At 43.1% G+C, this 17,981-nt stretch overlaps 1 protein-coding gene across 2 annotated transcripts; it reads left to right on the top strand.

Annotated features, from left to right (window-relative positions):
• Nucleotides 1–281: 281 nt before the first annotated feature.
• RAC1 (Rac family small GTPase 1) lies at nucleotides 282–13,879 on the top strand. 2 transcript variants are annotated; one of them, XM_069734184.1, is made up of 7 exons: nucleotides 282–587; nucleotides 6,958–7,029; nucleotides 8,822–8,939; nucleotides 10,287–10,322; nucleotides 10,689–10,751; nucleotides 11,076–11,235; nucleotides 12,213–13,879. In XM_069734184.1, the coding sequence occupies exons 1-7, from the start codon at nucleotides 553–555 to the stop codon at nucleotides 12,341–12,343; spliced, it is 615 nt and encodes a 204-aa protein (XP_069590285.1). In that variant the 5' UTR covers nucleotides 282–552; the 3' UTR covers nucleotides 12,344–13,879. The 2 variants fall into 2 exon arrangements, with proteins under 2 accessions (XP_069590285.1, XP_069590287.1); XM_069734186.1 differs by lacking the exon at nucleotides 10,287–10,322.
• Nucleotides 13,880–17,981: the final 4,102 nt, after the last annotated feature.

Here is a 17,981-nt window from a genome sequence, read left to right as displayed (position 1 = left end):
GTCACTTAGGTGAAAACAGGCTTTGGGGTGAAGGGGTTAAAAGCAAAACACAAAACTCTCATATCCTAAAAGCAAAAAAGTGACAGAACATAATAAAACTGTCTGGTTATGAGTGGAGCACGCTATCCCCGGTAGTGACCGCCAGGTGGCGCGCACGCTCCCTCACAGCCAGGGTAGACACGCCCCTTGCCCGCGTTTTCCCCTATGACGTCTGCTCCCTCCGCGCGCCGCCGCCGCCGCCGACCTCCGGGGCGCACCCAGGCGCGTGCACGGCGCGTTTCGAGGCGCGGCCGGTAGTGACGCGGGCTGCGCGCTTCCTGCATCTTATTATTGAGGCGCTCCAGCTCCGGGCTCAGGGTGGTGGCCGCTGCTTCTCACACGGTGCCCTCTTCGGTCTCTCGTACACAGAGGAGCCCGCCGGTGTCGCCGAGGCAGGAGTGAGCTCACCCGAGCAGCCCCCTCAGGCCTCTCGGCGCCGCCCTTTTTTTTTTTTTTCCTTCTCTCTTCCTTTTCCTCCTTTCCCGCTACCGGGAGCACCGACGCGGAGCAGCCATGCAGGCCATCAAGTGTGTGGTGGTGGGAGACGGGTGAGTGCCGCTCCGGGGTGTGGGGGGCTGCAGGGAGCCGGGGCCTCGTCCGCCCCCTCCGGCAGGGCCTGGAGCTGTGGAGGGGCAGGGCCGGCCAGCCCCCTCTCCGGCATGGATCCGCTGCACACTCACTGCGGATGTGGCACCCTGCAGGGATCCAGTGAGGAGGATCTCCCCTCGATCAGGGATCAGTGTTTAACCCCTTCCTCTGTCAGTCCTGTGCATGACAGGAATGTGTCTGAGCACAGCAAGCTCTGCGTGGTGCCAAAGGGAAATCTGCGTATACGGTCTCTCAGACCGCTGGGAACGCGTTGTGCGCCTCCGTCACGTCAGTTCTGGTAATAGGGGCCGCACAGGGTATTATGGGGTCCATTTTATTTTCCCAAAAAGTGCTGTTTGCACTGGATCGCTCAGCCCGATGGTGACATGTAGTGCTGGGAACAGACGTAGCTGATGCCCGCTGTATGTGGGGCAGTGTCACAGTCCAGGCCCCTGTATACCATGTGTGCCAGCTGTGGACGATGACTTGCTTCATGTTGCCCCATGTACAGGAAGCGATTGTGAATAATATATATATTCCCCAGTATGTATAGTGTGGGGGTCATTATGTTATGGAGGGGTGACTACATAATGTTTATTGGGGGGGGTCTGACCACACTCTTACATCTGAAGCCCTCTGATTCATGAGGGTTAGTAGGTGCGGATGTCCAGCATGCCTCAAAAACGTGAACATTCCCTTTAAATGAGGGTTAAGACACATCAATGTCATTAAAGGGGTTGTCCAACGGAAATAAGCAATCTCTGTCGGACAAGTGCTGACTTGCTGATGGATGGGGGTCCGACTATTAGGACTGGAACTGATCAGCAGAACGGGAATCTTTATCCCGAATTACAAAAGAGAACGGTGGGTGGGATGTCTGAGCGCTGCTCCGGCGGGTGGGATGTCTGAGCGCTGCTCCGGCGGGTGGGATGTCTGAGCGCTGCTCCGGCGGGTGGGATGTCTGAGCGCTGCTCCGGCGGGTGGGATGTCTGAGCGCTGCTCCGGCGGGTGGGATGTCTGAGCGCTGTTCCATTCACTCCGAGGCTTCAGGAAAATCCTGAATACATCGCTCAGCGGCCCCATGGGGAATGAATGGAGCAGCAATCACCGCCATAACGTACATTCTGAGGGTGCATTCACATCTGTGAGACTGCCTGTGGTATCTATCTATCTAATATATATATATATATATATATATATATATATATATATATATATATATATATATATATATATATATATATATATATATATCCAGTGAATCTATGGGTCAAAGTGTTGTCCAATTTAAAAAAAAAAAAGTATATATCTGCTAGCGCTTGGACATTACACGTGGATGTGTGAATGCACCCGTGCAGCAAGAAGTCCCCTGTTCTGTTGATCGGAGCAGGTCCCAGCCATTGGAGCCCACCGGTCAGCAAGTTATCACCTACTTGTTTTCAATGGACAACCCCTTTAAACAAGCAGTGGCTGAAGAAATCCAGTGCATCTCCAGATCTATATATTTTATTATTTTTCTCGCTCACTGTGAACAGGGATGACATTGCTTGCATTAGTCCATCTATAGTGGAGTTGATGGCTGTACATCGTTCATGTGACTGCCATAGGCCTGGTAGTAATTAGCTGATAATCTGCGTTTGGCGGCAGTGATGGGAATAGTTTCGGTCTTTTCAGCGCATTGGTCGTACATGATCAGGTCACGGACGATAGCGGTTCACACCAATTGTCTGAGAATGTCACCGTGCAGGTATTCAGTCAGCAATCGGTGAGCTGTAATTCCACGCAGAGTCCGTGGATAAGAGTCCTAGTCTTCTAATCTCCTACAGCCCTTTTTAACTCTTGTGACCACTTAATGCATCAGGTCATGTTGAATTATTGAGGAATGTGCTCACCGGTCATATCCGCTGCTAAATTACGGTAGTTGTACCTCTGTGACATTCTCTTTAACCCTTTGTAATTCCAAAGATGAAGGCGGCAGGCTGCAGGTGTAATGTCCACAGCACCGCTCAATGTCGTCGTCTTTGGTTTTCGGAAAACTTCATCCACAATTCTGCTGATATAATACCCTGCAGATTTGCCCTTTTTCCTCATTCTGATTTTTTTTTTCCCCCATGTCTTTTGGGTCAGTTAATTTTTACCATCAGTGATTTTCTCATATGCAAGAAAATAAAACTCGCAATTTTAAAGATCCATGCGCCTTCTGTGATGTTTACAGATCCTAGACTTATACTGGAGTTTTTTTTTATTTTTTATTTATTTTTTCCTGATCCATGATTCCAGGATTAAAGCAGGAGTTTATTTTCTTCTGGGTGGGCTCGGTATGCAATAAAGACATGTGAAGAGGACCGTATACTGTAATGGGTATGTGTTTTAGCTGTGAGACATGGTATTCATGAATGAGGCCTAAGGGTGTGATTATATGTAACAGTAGCGCGCTGCATGGGCAAGAACCATGACAATTACCGGTATACCAAATTACCACAATAGAACCACATGCTAGTTTGGTGCCCTGTACGGCACAGACCTCAGTAATCGGTGTCACTTCGGGTTGTGGTTAATATCTCCTACATTTATAAACTTGTCTTCTGACCCCAGCACTCACTGAAAATAAGGCAAAAAGGAGTCAAATATGTGAGTAAACCGGAGATGGCTGCAGCCAGAGAGAGGCCTGGGTATCTTATCATCGCTTGTCAAATCAACCGTCCCAGCTACATCTAAGGAGAGAAGTATTAAGACTTGGCGTACAGGATTGTGCGGTCGTTGGGAGTAATAGATGTTTAGGCGCTATATAAATAAAATTATTATTATTAGGCTATGTTCCCACGATGAGCATTTGGCCCTTCTGTCTGTGTCGTAGTGTATGTATTCTCTCTAATTCATAAGCTAAGAAAGCAAAGGCTGTTCAGTCATGTATAGGTCTGCAGGAGAGGCAGGCAGGACCAGTATAGGAGACTGGAGCCACTGGCCATATTTCTCCATCAGGCCGCTATAGATCACGGTGTCGGATCTCATTAGCTCTAGTGACACAACGACAAAGGTGCTGAGTCCTTAGAATACATTCATACATGTTAAAAACCTTACAGAGTTTGGAGCTTTCAGCAAATAGGCAACCCTGGCCTAATGTATACATTTTTGGGGGGCCATTAAGATGGTATAGGAGGGCAATCTACAAAGATTAATGTTCCTACAGACACCCCCGTGTGCCAGGATCGTGGCATCTGATGGCATTTGGGGTGCTCCCCACCACCCTCTCGCTTTACCCTGGGGTTGAGATGTTTTTTTTTTTTCCAGATGTAAATGATTTATCTATTGACTCGCATTGTAACCCTTCACACCATTGCACTCTTTCATTACATTACACTTCTTACTTTTTGAGGTAGTTGCACGCCAGTCTGCACATATTTTCATTTTGTAAATTCTTTATTTTTTTTTTGTGATTGAGGCCTTAAATACAAATACAGTAGTTTTCTGAGAGCATGTTCTTACGGAGCGGAGTGAATGGGATTTCCTGAGAACTCCGTTTCTACAGTGTAACATCTGGCAAAAGTGTGGCAGGAGAGGGACATGTGCATTTACCCTAAGGAAATCCGCAGCCCCTGCTATAACAAGTCTCAACTGCCAGAGCACGAGACAGGAAGAATTACCATAGGGACACTGGGGACGTTTGATGTTACAGCAAAACATCTCTGTGATATCACAGCACCTGGAGAGGGAAATGCTCATTTGGGTTTTAGGCTCTGTGCACACGTTCAGGATTTCTTGCAGAAATTTCCTGAGCAAAACAGGACATTTTCCGCAAGAAATCCGCATGCGTTTTTTTTTTTTCGCACGTTTTTGATGCGTTTTTTTTTCTGGAGCTTCCCAATGCATTAAATAGCGGGAAAAATCTGTAAAATTAATGAACATGCTGCGTTTTTTACCGCAAAAATTGCGGAATGCGTTCTAAATGATGGGATGCATAATGTATGCATTTTTATAGCGAAAAATCCGCAACATGTGCAGACAGCCTTAATGTTTGTGTTGCTTGATCCATATCTGATTCAGTAGATGGGATAATTCTGCACATTTATTCAGACTTTGGAGATTTCTAATATATATAATTTTAAAAACCGCACCCCTCAAGGTATTCATATTTTCTTTCAGGTAGTTCATTAACCCTTAAGGTGGTTTCCCTCCCCTTCCTTCTTGAAGCTGCCAATAACAGCTGATTTAGCAGTCTCAGATGCAGCTGAGCGGAGTATGGCAGCGACTAGAAAGGAGTGAAGGTGGACACTGCAGACTCTCAGTTGGTCTGTGAGCAGAGATTTCACATACCATGCTCCAATAGTAAGATGTGAATATCTCTGCAATTGAGTGATACAAAACGGAAAAGCACTTCAGAAGCAAGGATAGTTAGGGTTACTTTTCTATTTTAAGGGCTTACCTTTTTTTTTTTTTTTTTTTTTTTCTGTGTCACACACCTCAGCTAGAAGTAAACTTGTTGAACAAATGATTGACTCACAGATGCCACCGTACATATTGTAGTTCACAGTGCCCATCGCGCGAAGGACAAATGGTCAAAGAAAGATGTTTATTATGGTTGAAGTCATCCATTTTCATCGCTTAACCCATCCTCTTTGTTTTTGGTGAATTCAATGATTCCTAGCCGTCCCACCTTTTTATGATTCCTGGGAAGGCGAGGAGGTTGGTGCCTTCATGCTTGGCTGGCAGTTTGGACCAGCGGCATCGTCACACTGCTGGCCCAGACTGTGCGCTGTTTGATGCGGAAAGCAGAGGTAGCTTTGCTTCGCCAGGAACTCTGGAGCCCCGAGGCTGCCCCGGATCCGCAGCCAGCAGTGGGCTCCAGCGATCCAGGTGGGCTTCAGCGCAGCACTTACAGTGTCTATTGGTAAGAAGTTGATGTCTAGGTTACTGGTCTCTTAAAGGAATACAACGCTTACAAACAGCGAACCATAAAATTAAAAATCACTGTTATTGGAGAGAAATGTGTCAAGTAAATTGCCACTGGTATTAGGAGTACAATGTGTCTGCAGAGCTTATGAGGATGGTTTAATAGTTAGCACTGTTCCTTTGGGGTCCTGGGTTCAAATCCCACCAAGGACAACATCTGCAAAGACACTACGTGGGTTTTATGGGCAGCATGGTGGCGCAGTGGTTAGCACAGCAGCCTTGCAACACTGGAGTCCTGGGTTCAAACCCATCCAAGGACAACACCTGTGTTTGGTGGGTTTCCTCCCAGGCTCCAAAGACATACTGATAGGGAATGTAGATTGTGAGCCTTAACGGGGACAGTGATGATAATGTGTGCAAACTGTAAAGCGCTGTGGAACTATTACTATGAGAGGCCTGGATGTCTTCCTGGAGCAGAACAATATTGTATCATACAATTATTAGGTTCTGTAGAAGGACGTAGATCTGGGGATTTATTATGATGGAATATAGGCTGAACTGGATGGACAAATGTCTTTTTCGGCCTTACTAACTATGTTACTATGTTAAATTGCCATGTTTTTTATATATAATTTTTGTTTCTTTTGTTTTCCATGCACTTAGAAATGTTAGCTGTTTTTATGATAAGACCCATTAAACCTAATATGTTAAGACAGCTATTAAATTCTTTAAAGGGTTTGTCCACTAGTCAGACAACCTCTTAAGTGCATTATCCAGTGTAAAATAAAACTAAGATGCTCATCTGCCGCACTGTTCCAGCAATGTCTCTACCAGGGATCTTGTGACATGGAACGTGAGCACTGCAGCCAATCGTGGGGATGAGCTGCTTCGCTCAGACTCGTTTCAGACGACCCTCGGGACATCTGGGGAAGGAGTGACCTCTCCTGCCAAATAACGTCCGCTGATGGCAGCCATGTTCACGTGACATAATAATGCCATGCGAGCCCTGGGAGAATACATGATGTAAGACAGTTGTCTGAGTAGTGGGAGATCCCTTTAATAATGGAGTTGGTCAGAAATAACTGCACAGATGGGCTGTTTATAAACAGGATAGACATTTTGTATCGGGGGCTGTGCCACGGGGAAGGATGCTTACCCAGTTCAGAGAACATGACCTTTTGGATTGATTATATTCTTACTTGGTATTTATTTTTAAATCTAAAATGCGAGTTACGATTGGATATTGCTTCTGTCATATCCTATGGGCTGCAGGTACACTCTTGACTATGGGTTATCCTACATATCCATTAAGTCATCGGAGGGTAAAATACAGTATGTTATGGCTGGTCTAAGCAGTTGGTAAATGACTTGCAGTAAAGTGTAAATCTGCACTGATTTCTTCCAGGTTTCATTAACCTGTATGTCTTCTTCATATTCCAGAGCTGTTGGTAAGACTTGTTTGCTGATCAGTTACACTACAAATGCATTCCCCGGAGAATACATCCCAACTGTGTAAGTATCATGGCCCAGTGTTGTTCTCACAAACTTATTCATTTTACCTGTTGGTTTTTCTCAAAGAAGATCTAGACGTCAAAAACAATAAATGGCCGTGATGAGGAGAGCTGCCTATATGCAGCAGTTATAGGTGGCGTAAATCAATTTTCAGGGCCCAGTCCAGCACCCAGGTGGGTAATTCTTGGCAGTAGGACAGGAGCACTTATTACCACCTACTGGCATCTGCGGCTCTTGATTTGCTGGTCGAGCAAGACCTCATCATTGCAGTGTGGTGTCACACCAAGCCAAAAGAAAAGCCATGGTGCTCAAGGCAGCCATCCAGCGGCCACAGATTAGTATGGTAGCTGAATTGATTTGCACCAACTCTAGCAATGGCTGTGTGTTGGCAGGGCAGATAGGACATGCAGTTTCTTTAACTATTGTAAAGTGAATAGAAATGATGGAAATGTTATCGCACACTTCGCTGTTCCCATAATACCGCCTCTGGACACTAATACAGGTACACCCCCTATAGACTTGGTCACTGATCCAGTTGCATTGTGTAAGTTGGTGGTCTGCTGCTGTTGTAAAGCTATACTTCCTTGCATCTGATAAAAATGTTGCTTTGTAAACCCCAGTATCGGTCTCTCCGACACATGAGGCGCTAAATGTGCAAATAATCGTAATAAAAACGATTGACTTCACCTCACACCTGCGGTGACCTTACGGAGGTGTAGATCTCTAGGTGATCGTTTGGTCCATAGCCACGTTATTCCACCAAAAATCATTTGGAACCTGGTTGGACCATAAGGTTACTGATTTCTTTAGATACGGGTCCTTTAAACTTTGCCATTATATAAACTCCTCAAGGATGTTTTTAAATTATTATTTTGCTGTTTATTTTTTTTTTTTTTTGTCCTGTTGGTTCTAGATGCTTTTTGGTCTCCCATTGATATACTTTTTGCTAGTGTTTTTGTTTGTTTGTTTGTTTGTGTTTTGTTTTTTTTCACTTTCCCTGACTTTGTATAATTACACAATAGAAGCAGTTGTTTTTTTTTTTTTTTCCTCTTCTTGTGGTATTGATGGATTTGTTTGTACTCCGTGTCCTGCTTAATGTACGCACCCATTGCACAAAGACTTCTGTACACTTCATACGTTGCGTGGATGCGTTTTACTATTTGTTTTATATTGAGCCATCCTAGTAATACTGTAAATGACTATCTCCCTCATGATTATTATTTTATTTTTTTTGCAATAAAAATGTTTATTTTCCAGCTGTCCGGCCACCACTAAGACATACACTATCACCTTATGAACCCTATATGCAGCAAACTTAGGCAATAAATTGTTTTTTTTGTGTGGAAAATGTGCAAATTTTACTCTACACACTGCAAAGGGTCAAATGTGCACGTACATCCACAGCATAAATTGACATGTTGCGGCTTTTAAATCCACGGCGTGTGCTTAAGATTTTCTCAAACTCATTCCCAATGCTGCTACTGTAGCACCGAGGATTTCCACAGTGGGTTCCTCCATGGAACATGCCCTAAAGCAGTGTTTCCCAAACTCCAGTCCTCACGGATCCCCACAGGTCATATTTTCAGGATCTCATTAGTATTGCAAAGGTTAGAGAACTTGTGGCCATTTCTGATGCCTTGATGATGATTCCATCACCTGTGCAATACCATGGAAATCCCTGTTGGGGACTGTGAGGATTGGAGTTTGGGAAATGCTGCCCTACTGCTTAGCTTTAGTCATGAGCGTGAACAGTTTAACCCTAGAATTTTCTTTATTATCCACTAATATTCAGATTTGACAACTACTCTGCCAATGTCATGGTGGATGGAAAGCCAGTGAATTTAGGATTGTGGGATACTGCTGGACAAGAAGATTATGATAGGCTGCGTCCGCTATCTTACCCACAGACGGTAAGTATCCGATTATTTCTTTGTTATGGAGCGATTACTGTCTATCGTTCTTATTCACTATACTTGGGGCTTCTTCCTCCTGAGTAATTGTAGCTTTGAGCTAAAGTTTCTTGCGTGCATCGATCAGATGTGGTGGAGGGGTAAAGTCATTTTGCTCGCTCGGTTCAGTCTTGGTTCGGTTTGCTTGCTCGGTTCAGTCTCGGTAAAACATTAATATTTGCTTCTTGGAGAGATATGTGATGGCTCAGACGTGTGCATTGGCTGCATATAGAAGCGATCTGCTAGTAAAAAAATCATCTGATGCGGTGCCTAAAACTTTACAAAGATCGATAGAAAAGGACATATATGATCTCCAGACAACATGCCGGTTTTCGAAAAAAGTATTCCCAATAAAATAACAACTTTTTCTACAGCTGTGGTGTTACTTCCCTGGGAAATGTATAAACACATTTGTTGCTATTCCTCTTGACACCTTTACTTGCCCACACACATAGTCACTGTATTGACAAGAGGAAAGCTGACATTGTAATTTTTCATATATTGTCCAGACTAGTGGAACTCAACCGAAAAGTTTTTGCTTAACTATTTCATAAAAAAAAATTTTTTTTTCTTAAATTTATGGTATTGGGCTAGATGGTTTTAATTTCCCCGGTAGCTACCATCAGTTCTCTATCTGTACGGTGGGTGAATAGTTAGGTCGAAAGTAGTGATAAGTGTGCTCGGATAAGGTTTTATCATGCTCTGGTGCTGAGTGTCTTCGGCGTGCTTGAAAACAATGCTCGAGTCCCCGCGCCTGCATGTTTTGCGGCTGTTTGATATGCAGGGATGACCTGTTTGTTAGGCAATCCCTGCATGCGTTGCAGCTGTCTAACAGCCACGAGACATGCAGCTGCGAGGACTCAAACATATTATTCAAGCACGCCGAAGACACTTATTTAGCACCCGAGCATGTTTGCTCATCACAAGTCAACAGCGTTCATGTTTTCCATCCCCCGGTGGTCCCAGCAGGCCTCCAAGAGTTTATTCGGGAAGAGAGACTTCTTCCTGCGTGACTGTATTGGTAAAATGCACCAAAACATTCATGCACAGACCGGTTTATAATCTGCCCCAATAGTTGCAATCTACAGTTTTTGGTTTTTGTTTTTTTTTTTCTTTTGAGAATTTTCTAAACCTATGAAGCAGAATTTTCCGCTTCCATCTGTCTCTCTGCTCTGCCTTCATCTCTGTAAGACCAATTTTAGCCTGCGTTGCACGAGACGTGGGCGGTGATTTCTCCCAGTCACAGGAGGGAGGCGAGCGTCCATAAAGCGCTAAACTCTGCTTTTGAATCTAAATATTTTTTGTTAGGCTATAAGCCCGAGCCCCAAAGCTGCCAATGTTTCGGTGAGTTAATGAAAGCCTGCAGCTAACGGAGCGGTCTGCCACGTCTGTCATGTCCGCCACCTTCTCTTGGTGTAGGCTGCGATCTGCGGAAAGTGTCGCCTTGCTTGCAGAGCACAATTAATGCTTTTTATGTCCCTGTTGATCTACAATCTAAAACCACCCTGACTGGGAAATAGAGGAAGAATTAATTTCCTTTTCGTGTTCTTCTTATGTTTTCAATGTGGTTTGCACTTCCCTGATTCTAAATTTAAAGCACACTTTCCCCTTCCAAGTAATATTTGCTTTTCTGATCTTTTTGCAGAGTCTCTAAGTTCTGTGTCTGATTTGTACGTTAAATGAACGCTATTAACTGTAATTGTTTTCTAGGACGTGTTTCTAATTTGCTTTTCTCTCGTGAGCCCGGCTTCCTTTGAAAATGTCCGTGCTAAGGTAAATGCACATTTCTCCATGGGGGGGTTTGCTACAGTTGCAGGAATGTGGGGATGTTTATAGGCTGCCGGTGGGTCGTAGAGTTTTGTTCTGGAGGTGAGAAGTTCAATGTCTGGTGACATGATTCCACTTTAATGAATAGGGGGACGCACCGGAGCCAGGGGTTCTGGTGTCTGGACTGGCGGCTCAGAGTCCTGGCTTCTGTCATGGTGTTAGTGTTAAGCTGCCTCGTTGTTTGGAAGGTTTATAGGTGCAGACGTGACCCAGATCTACACGACTGACGATGACGCTCTTTATTTTATTTACCCTCTTATTCTTGCATAGTGGTACCCGGAGGTCCGACACCATTGTCCTAACACTCCTATTATCCTTGTGGGCACAAAACTTGATCTGAGAGACGATAAAGACACAATCGAGAAGCTGAAGGAGAAGAAGCTTACACCCATTACCTATCCTCAGGGACTTGCCATGGCAAAAGAGATCGGTATGCAACTTTTTTTTAACACCATGTTAATGGTGAAGGGGGGGGGGGGGAATATCTGTACGGGCTAGATCTAAATAAAGATCACAATACCGGCAGGAAAAGCCGATTCTTCAGCATCGTAAATCATTATTCTTTTATGTAAGAACTCCCAGCAGAGGGGAAAACCTTGCATAAATACTAGGATTGTATTCTGAAATGCTTCTCTCTCCCGATCATGTATATGCAAGTTAGTGTCACGGTAATTTATACATGGCCGGGACTTCTACACCGGCGCTTGCGAGCAAAATCTACCACGTGAGACAAGCACCCGCACATAAATGGCTCCACAAGTTGTGTTAACACTATGAAAGCAAATATGGGTGCGAAGGCAAGAAGTTCTAACATAATGGGAATGAGATGAATAGTGGACACAGAAAATATGCAAGCAATGAGCATAGAGGGGGGGAACAAAGCACCTTACAAGATCTAAATGAATAATGCACTCCTCTTTACTAGTGAGGAGCGAGTGTACTCGTTGCTCAGGTGAGCCAGAGCACGCTCGGGTGACCGCCGACTATGTGACTGCTCGGAGATTTATTTTTCATTGCCGCAGCTGCATGATTTACAGCTACTAGCCTGCTTGATTACATGTGGGGATTACCTAGCACCAAGGCAACCCCCACATGTACTCAGGCTGGCTAGTAGCTGTAAATCATCCAGCTGTGTCAACAAAAACTAAATCTCCGAGCAGTCATAAATACTCGGAGAAAACCCGAGCAATGAGTATACTCGCTCATTACTACACTTTACATGTCTTGGTTGCACATAGTTTTTACATTGCAATCTTTATTGAGCCGCAGCGGCTGGTCCCAGAGAAGTGCGAAGCTTCTTAAGAGGCCTCTCCACGTCTGTATTCTGTAAGATCTGTTCCTGCTTTCTGTAATACAAGGACGGGGTCCTCGAACAGGAAATAAGTTGTTTTGGCTTTCTTCCAACAGGTGCGGTGAAATACTTGGAATGCTCGGCCCTTACACAGCGAGGACTGAAGACCGTGTTTGACGAAGCAATACGAGCAGTTCTCTGCCCACCCCCAGTGAAGAAGAGGAAGAGAAAATGTCTGCTTTTGTAATCCTCGCTCTCCTCACCCAACCCCGGTCCTAAACTCAAACAATGCCTACTCCCCCAGCCCTATTTGTAATACTTCATTCTCTGCCTATAATCTTGAATCTACAGAATATTATTCATTTCCCTCCCATATGTGACATGCATCTTTTCTCCAGATTCTACTAATCTTCCCTAAAGGATAGATTAATCTATTTAGCCTTATTTCCTTTCTGAAAACGGTTTTTCCTCTACTTTTTTTTTTTTTTTTTCTCTTCCACTAATTAATTGTTGCCAAAATTCCCACCCATCGGTTCCATATTTTTTGTGCTACTATCATGAGCCATTTAAAAACTCTATATAATAAAGACATGGATTTTTACTCCAATACGACTTCTGACTACACAGGAAGCGGCTATAGCGATATGAGATAATACTGTTCATACATTGACGGGAGGCGCGAGGGCCTTACTGCGTATATTAAGAAAAAAAAAAAACTTTATTAATCTTAAGTCACTGTATTGCATTGTAAATCAGAATGGTTATTTAGGAATGTTAGAGATATTATGTATCTTTTTACTGCTTGGGTTACAAATAAAATTTTGGTTAAAGGGTACTAATCTGCTCTTTTGGACAAAAAAATGAATTTAAGATGGCGATGTAAAATATAGGTTTCAGGGTTTTACTAGTAAAGTGAAGCAACAGTATTTAAAGGTGACACTACCGCTTTGAAACTAGGTTAAAAAAAAATAAAATTGCGTTTTATGGATGCAGTAGGAAAGGTTACTGTAGGGCGAGTTCTTCACCAGCTGACTCCCCGATTCGTAGGGCATTGAGTCCTCCACTTTGGTTTAGGTGACAGAGGGGTGCACCGTGGTATTTCGGGAGTATAGTACCCATTGACGTGCGTCCTTTACAGTATAGAACGGGCATTCCCACAGATTCAGAGTTGTACATGCTTTCCATGTCATCTTGCTCGTAAAGTATCTTGTATTCTAATATCTGACTATTGTAACTTGCCTTTTTTGGTAGTTTTATGAACGTTATACCCAATACTGATATATTTTTTTTAATTTTCTTGTTGATTTTGCTTAACGGTGTGCTCTTAATGGTTTTCTTATAACACTAGGTGTACAAATCATGTGAAAATGCTAAACCAGTGTAGACCTTCTTATGTTGGCGACTCTGACGCGGCCATACAGATGCAGTAATTTACTAATTTTTTTTCTTTAATGTCATCTTTTTATTTTTTACGTCGTAAATTTTTTTACTTTAAGCATTGCCTTGAATCGGTTCTGCTCTTTAGGGGTCTGTGAGGTCTTAATTATAGGGCAAGTATTAATGACATGGTGCGCACCCCTTCGACCAAACACCATTAGAAATGACAAGTGACTCAACCTTTCTACAACACGAACAAATTCAAAGCGCATTTCAGCAATGTTGCAAAAAAAAACAAAAAGGAAAAAAAAATAATTGTGAACAGTGTTTTTACATTGATCTTTTGCTAATGCAATTTAGTGTTTTACATGCATGTTTGAATTAATAAATCCTTAAACTATAAAAATTGGTGCAAGGCTCTTTTCATTTATAATCTTGTGTTAATTTTTTTTTTTTCTTCCTATTTTATAAATTGACCTGCTAAATGATATATTTAAATGTATAGATGGAGTAGCCGGAATACATAGAGGATTGTTCTCGAGATGAAGCTTCAGGATCACACCGCTCCTAGCCCCTGGCTTCCTGCTCTGCCTCGGAGGCGGTGCGCTCCTGAAGAACTCTCCCAGGCTGCATGGCAGAGAAGTGCTTGCTTCAGAGCGGTGCAAGACGGCTGTAAAGCATTGCTCATGCCGTTAGCTCCTTGCCTAGGTAATCATCACACTGGGACTGCATGGTATACATGGCAATGAGCAAGTTTTAAACCAAACTTGGAACATGATTTTTTTTTTTTAATTTAAAGGGTTGAATTGAAAAATTACTTGTCTTTCCATGCTTTTTTTTTATTTTTTTTTTCCTTCAATTTTACGTTTATGAACTTGAGACAACACTATTTTATAGGGGTTGTCCAATTGCTCAAACTTTCATTAGTGTCCAAATCGATAAATTTATGGCACTTGGATCACGACCTTTCTAAAGAGTTTTTCTTTACAAACTTTTTGTATTGTCCAATAACCACTTTAACATACCATATATGAAACATTTACTTTAAAGAGAACCTGTCATCAGGATTTTGCTCGGTAAACTACATACTGTCATGTTGGCGCTGTTTATACTGATTAAAATGATACCTGGGGTGAAGAAATCAGTCTTGTGGTTCTTGTTTAACGTGTTGGCACTTTTGAGTTAATGATATGCTCGTGCTTTGGGGTGGCCTGTGGGCTAATACTCGTCATTTTGGGCTTAAGTGACAGGTTACTGAACCTTCAGTGACCTTCCTCCTACATTAATGTTCCCCTGGGTGTGTACATTGCGTTGATGAAGGCGAGGGGTGCACACCTGACTTCATTGCGCATGCCAAGGCGTATATAACCTTATCGTTGTGTAGTCCAGAGGAGCCAAGAGGTTTCCTTCAAGGGGGAGGAAGGATTGAAAATGCAAAGGGAGGAAGGTACGTATGGTTTGATTAGTTAGGTCCATATATATTTGGACAGAGACAACATTTTTCTAATTTTGGTTATAGACATTACCACAATGAATTTTAAACAAAACAATTCAGATGCAGTTGAAGTTCAGACTTTCAGCTTTCATTTGAGGGTATCCACATTAAAATTGGATGAAGGGTTTAGGAGTTTCAGCTCCTTAACGTGCCACCCTGTTTTTAAAGAGACCAAAAGTAATTGGACAATTGACTCCTCCAAGGCTATTTCATGGACAGGTGTGGGCAATCCCTTCGTTATGTCTTTCTCAATTAAGCAGGTAAAAGGCCTGGAGTGATTTGAGGTGTGGTGCTTGCATTTGGAAGGTTTTGCTGTGAAGTAAACATGCGGTCAAAGGAGCTCTCCATGCAGGTGAAACAAGCCATCCTTAAGCTGCAAAAACAGAAAAAACCCATCCGAGAAATTGCTACACTCTTAGGAGTGGCAAAATCTACAGTTTGGTACATCCTGAGAAAGAAAGAAAGCACTGGTGAACTCATCAATGCAAAAAGACCTGGTCGCCCACGGAAGACAACAGTGGTGGATGATGGCAGAATAATCTCCATGGTGAAGAGAAACCCCTTCACAACAGCCGACCAAGTGAACAACACTCTCCAGGAGGTCGGTGTATCAATATCCAAATCTACCATAAAGAGAAGACTGCATGAAAGTAACTACAGAGGGTTCACTGCACGGTGCAAGCCACTCATAAGCATCAAGAATAAAAAGGCTAGACTGGACTATGCTAAAAACATCTAAAAAAGCCAGTGCATTTCTGGAAGAACATTCTTTGGACAGATGAAACCAACATCAACCTCTACCAGAATGATGGAAAGAGAAAAGTATGGAGAAGGCGTGGTACAGCTCATGATCCAAAGCATACCACATCATCTGTAAAACACGGTGGAGGCAGTGTGATGGCGCGGGCATGCATGGCTGCCAGTGGCACTGGGTCACTAGTGTTTATGGATGATGTGACGCAGGACAGAAGCAGCAGAATGAATTCTGAGGTATTCGAGCCGCCATACTGTGTGCTCAGATCCAGCCAAATGCAACCCAACTGATTGTCCATCTGTAGTATGAAACGATGACCAATGACCCAAAACATAAAGCCAAAGCAACCCAGGAGTTTATTAAAGCAAAGAAGTGGAATATTCTTGAATGGCCAAGTCAGTCACCTGATCTCAACCCAATTGAGCAGCATTTCACTTGTTAAAGACTAAACTTCAGACAGAAAGGCCCACAAACAAACAGCAACTGAAACCCACCGCAGTGAAGGCCTGGCAGAGCATCAAAAAGGAGGAAACACAGCGTCTGGTGATGTCCATGAGTTCAAGACTTCAGGCAGTCATTGCCAACAAAGGGTTTTCAACCAAGTACTAAAAATTAAAATTTAATTTTATTGTAATTATTGAATCTGTCCAATTACTTTTGGTCCATTTAAAAACAGGGTGGCACATGTTAAGGAGCTGAAACTCCTAAACCCTTCATCCAATTTTAATGTGGATACCCTCAAATGAAAGCTGAAAGTCTGAACTTCAACTGCATCTGAATTGTGTTGTTTAAAATTCATTGTGGTAATGTCTATAACCAAAATTCGAAAAATGTTGTCTCTGTCCAAATATATATGGACCTAACTGTATATTCCAATTCAGGGCTTGTTCACACTAATCGGTCAGTTTGTGCCCATGGCACTTTGTGGCAGTGAACATGGTCTATTTTGCACACGGACTTTGATATTTAGTAGAATGTCATCTGCAATTGTCATCAAAGAACTGTTTGTCAAGAACTAAAAAAACTATGGCCACATGCACACCTCTTTGTTTCAAGAACCTTGATTTCTGTACCGGCTGTGGGTCTCCAAACCCGAAGTCAATGGCCTCATACACAGTGGGATAAAGTAAGTATTTGATACACTGCTGATTTTGCAAGTTTTCCCACCTACAAGAATAGAGAGGTGTGTAATTTTTTTTTGTCCTAGGTACTCTTCAACTGTGAGAGACAGAATCTAAAAATACAAACCAGAAAATCACATTGTATGATTTTTAAATAAATTGCATTTATTGCATCAAATAAGGATTTGATCACCTACGAAACCAGCAAGAATTCTGTCTCTCACAGACCTATTAGTGTTTCTTTATGAAGCCCTCCTACTCTGCACTCGTTACCTGTATAAAAGGCACCTCTCCACCATGGCCAAGACCAAAGAACATCTAAGGATACCAGGGACAAAATTGTAGACCTGCACAAGGCTGGGTTACAGGACAATAGGCAAGTAGCTTGGTGAGAAGGCAACAAATGTTGGCACAATTATTAGAAAATTGAAGAAATACAAGATGACTGTTACTCTTCCTCTTAAGAATGATTTTTAGAAAGGTCAGTAATAGGCACAGAACTACACGAGAGGACATTGTCAATGACCTGAAGAGAGCAGGGACCACAGTCTCAAACATTGTTAGTAACACACTATGCCGTCATTGATTAAAATCCTGCAGGGCACGCAAGGTCCTCCTGCTCACAGTAGCACAAGTACAAGCCTGTTTGAAGTTCACCAATGACCATTTGGATGATCGAGAGGAGGCATGGGAGAAGGTCAGATGAGACCAAAGTAGAACGTTTTGGTATCAATGCCACTCGTTGTGTTTGGAGGATGAAGAGGATTAGTACAACTCCAAGAACACTGTCCCAACAGTGAAGCATGGTGGGGGAAACATCTTTGAGGGTGCTTTTCTGCAAAGGGGACAGGATAGCTGCACTGTATTAAAGGGAGGATGGATGAGGTCATGTATTGTAAGATCTTGGCCAACAACTTCTTTCCCTCCGGAAGAGCACTGAAGATAGGTCGTGGCTGGGTCTTCCAGCATGACAATTATCCAAAACACACAGCCAGGGCAACTGGCGGTAGATGGGAAAACTCAGGAGTGTGGAAACAGGAACACATGGGCTACTTGCACAGTGAACAAGTCTGTATGATCATGTTCACACACCACCAAGAAACCTGAAGACACAAAAGAGAATAGTAAAACCAAAAAC

Source organism: Ranitomeya imitator, chromosome 7 (assembly GCF_032444005.1).
Source record: "Ranitomeya imitator isolate aRanImi1 chromosome 7, aRanImi1.pri, whole genome shotgun sequence".
Lineage (NCBI taxonomy): Eukaryota > Metazoa > Chordata > Amphibia > Anura > Dendrobatidae > Ranitomeya > Ranitomeya imitator.
The sequence above is the reverse complement of the archived record's forward strand: the minus strand, read 5'-3'. Positions and strand labels throughout refer to the sequence as shown.

Excerpts from the sequence above, each read along its gene's own strand:
- RAC1 (XM_069734184.1), top strand. The coding sequence starts at position 553 with ATGCAGGCCATCAAGTGTGTGGTGGTGGGAGACGG. Across the intron at positions 7,030-8,821 it reads GGAGAATACATCCCAACTGT|ATTTGACAACTACTCTGCCA; the intron begins GTAAGTATCATG and ends ACTAATATTCAG. Across the intron at positions 10,752-11,075 it reads TTGAAAATGTCCGTGCTAAG|TGGTACCCGGAGGTCCGACA; the intron begins GTAAATGCACAT and ends ATTCTTGCATAG.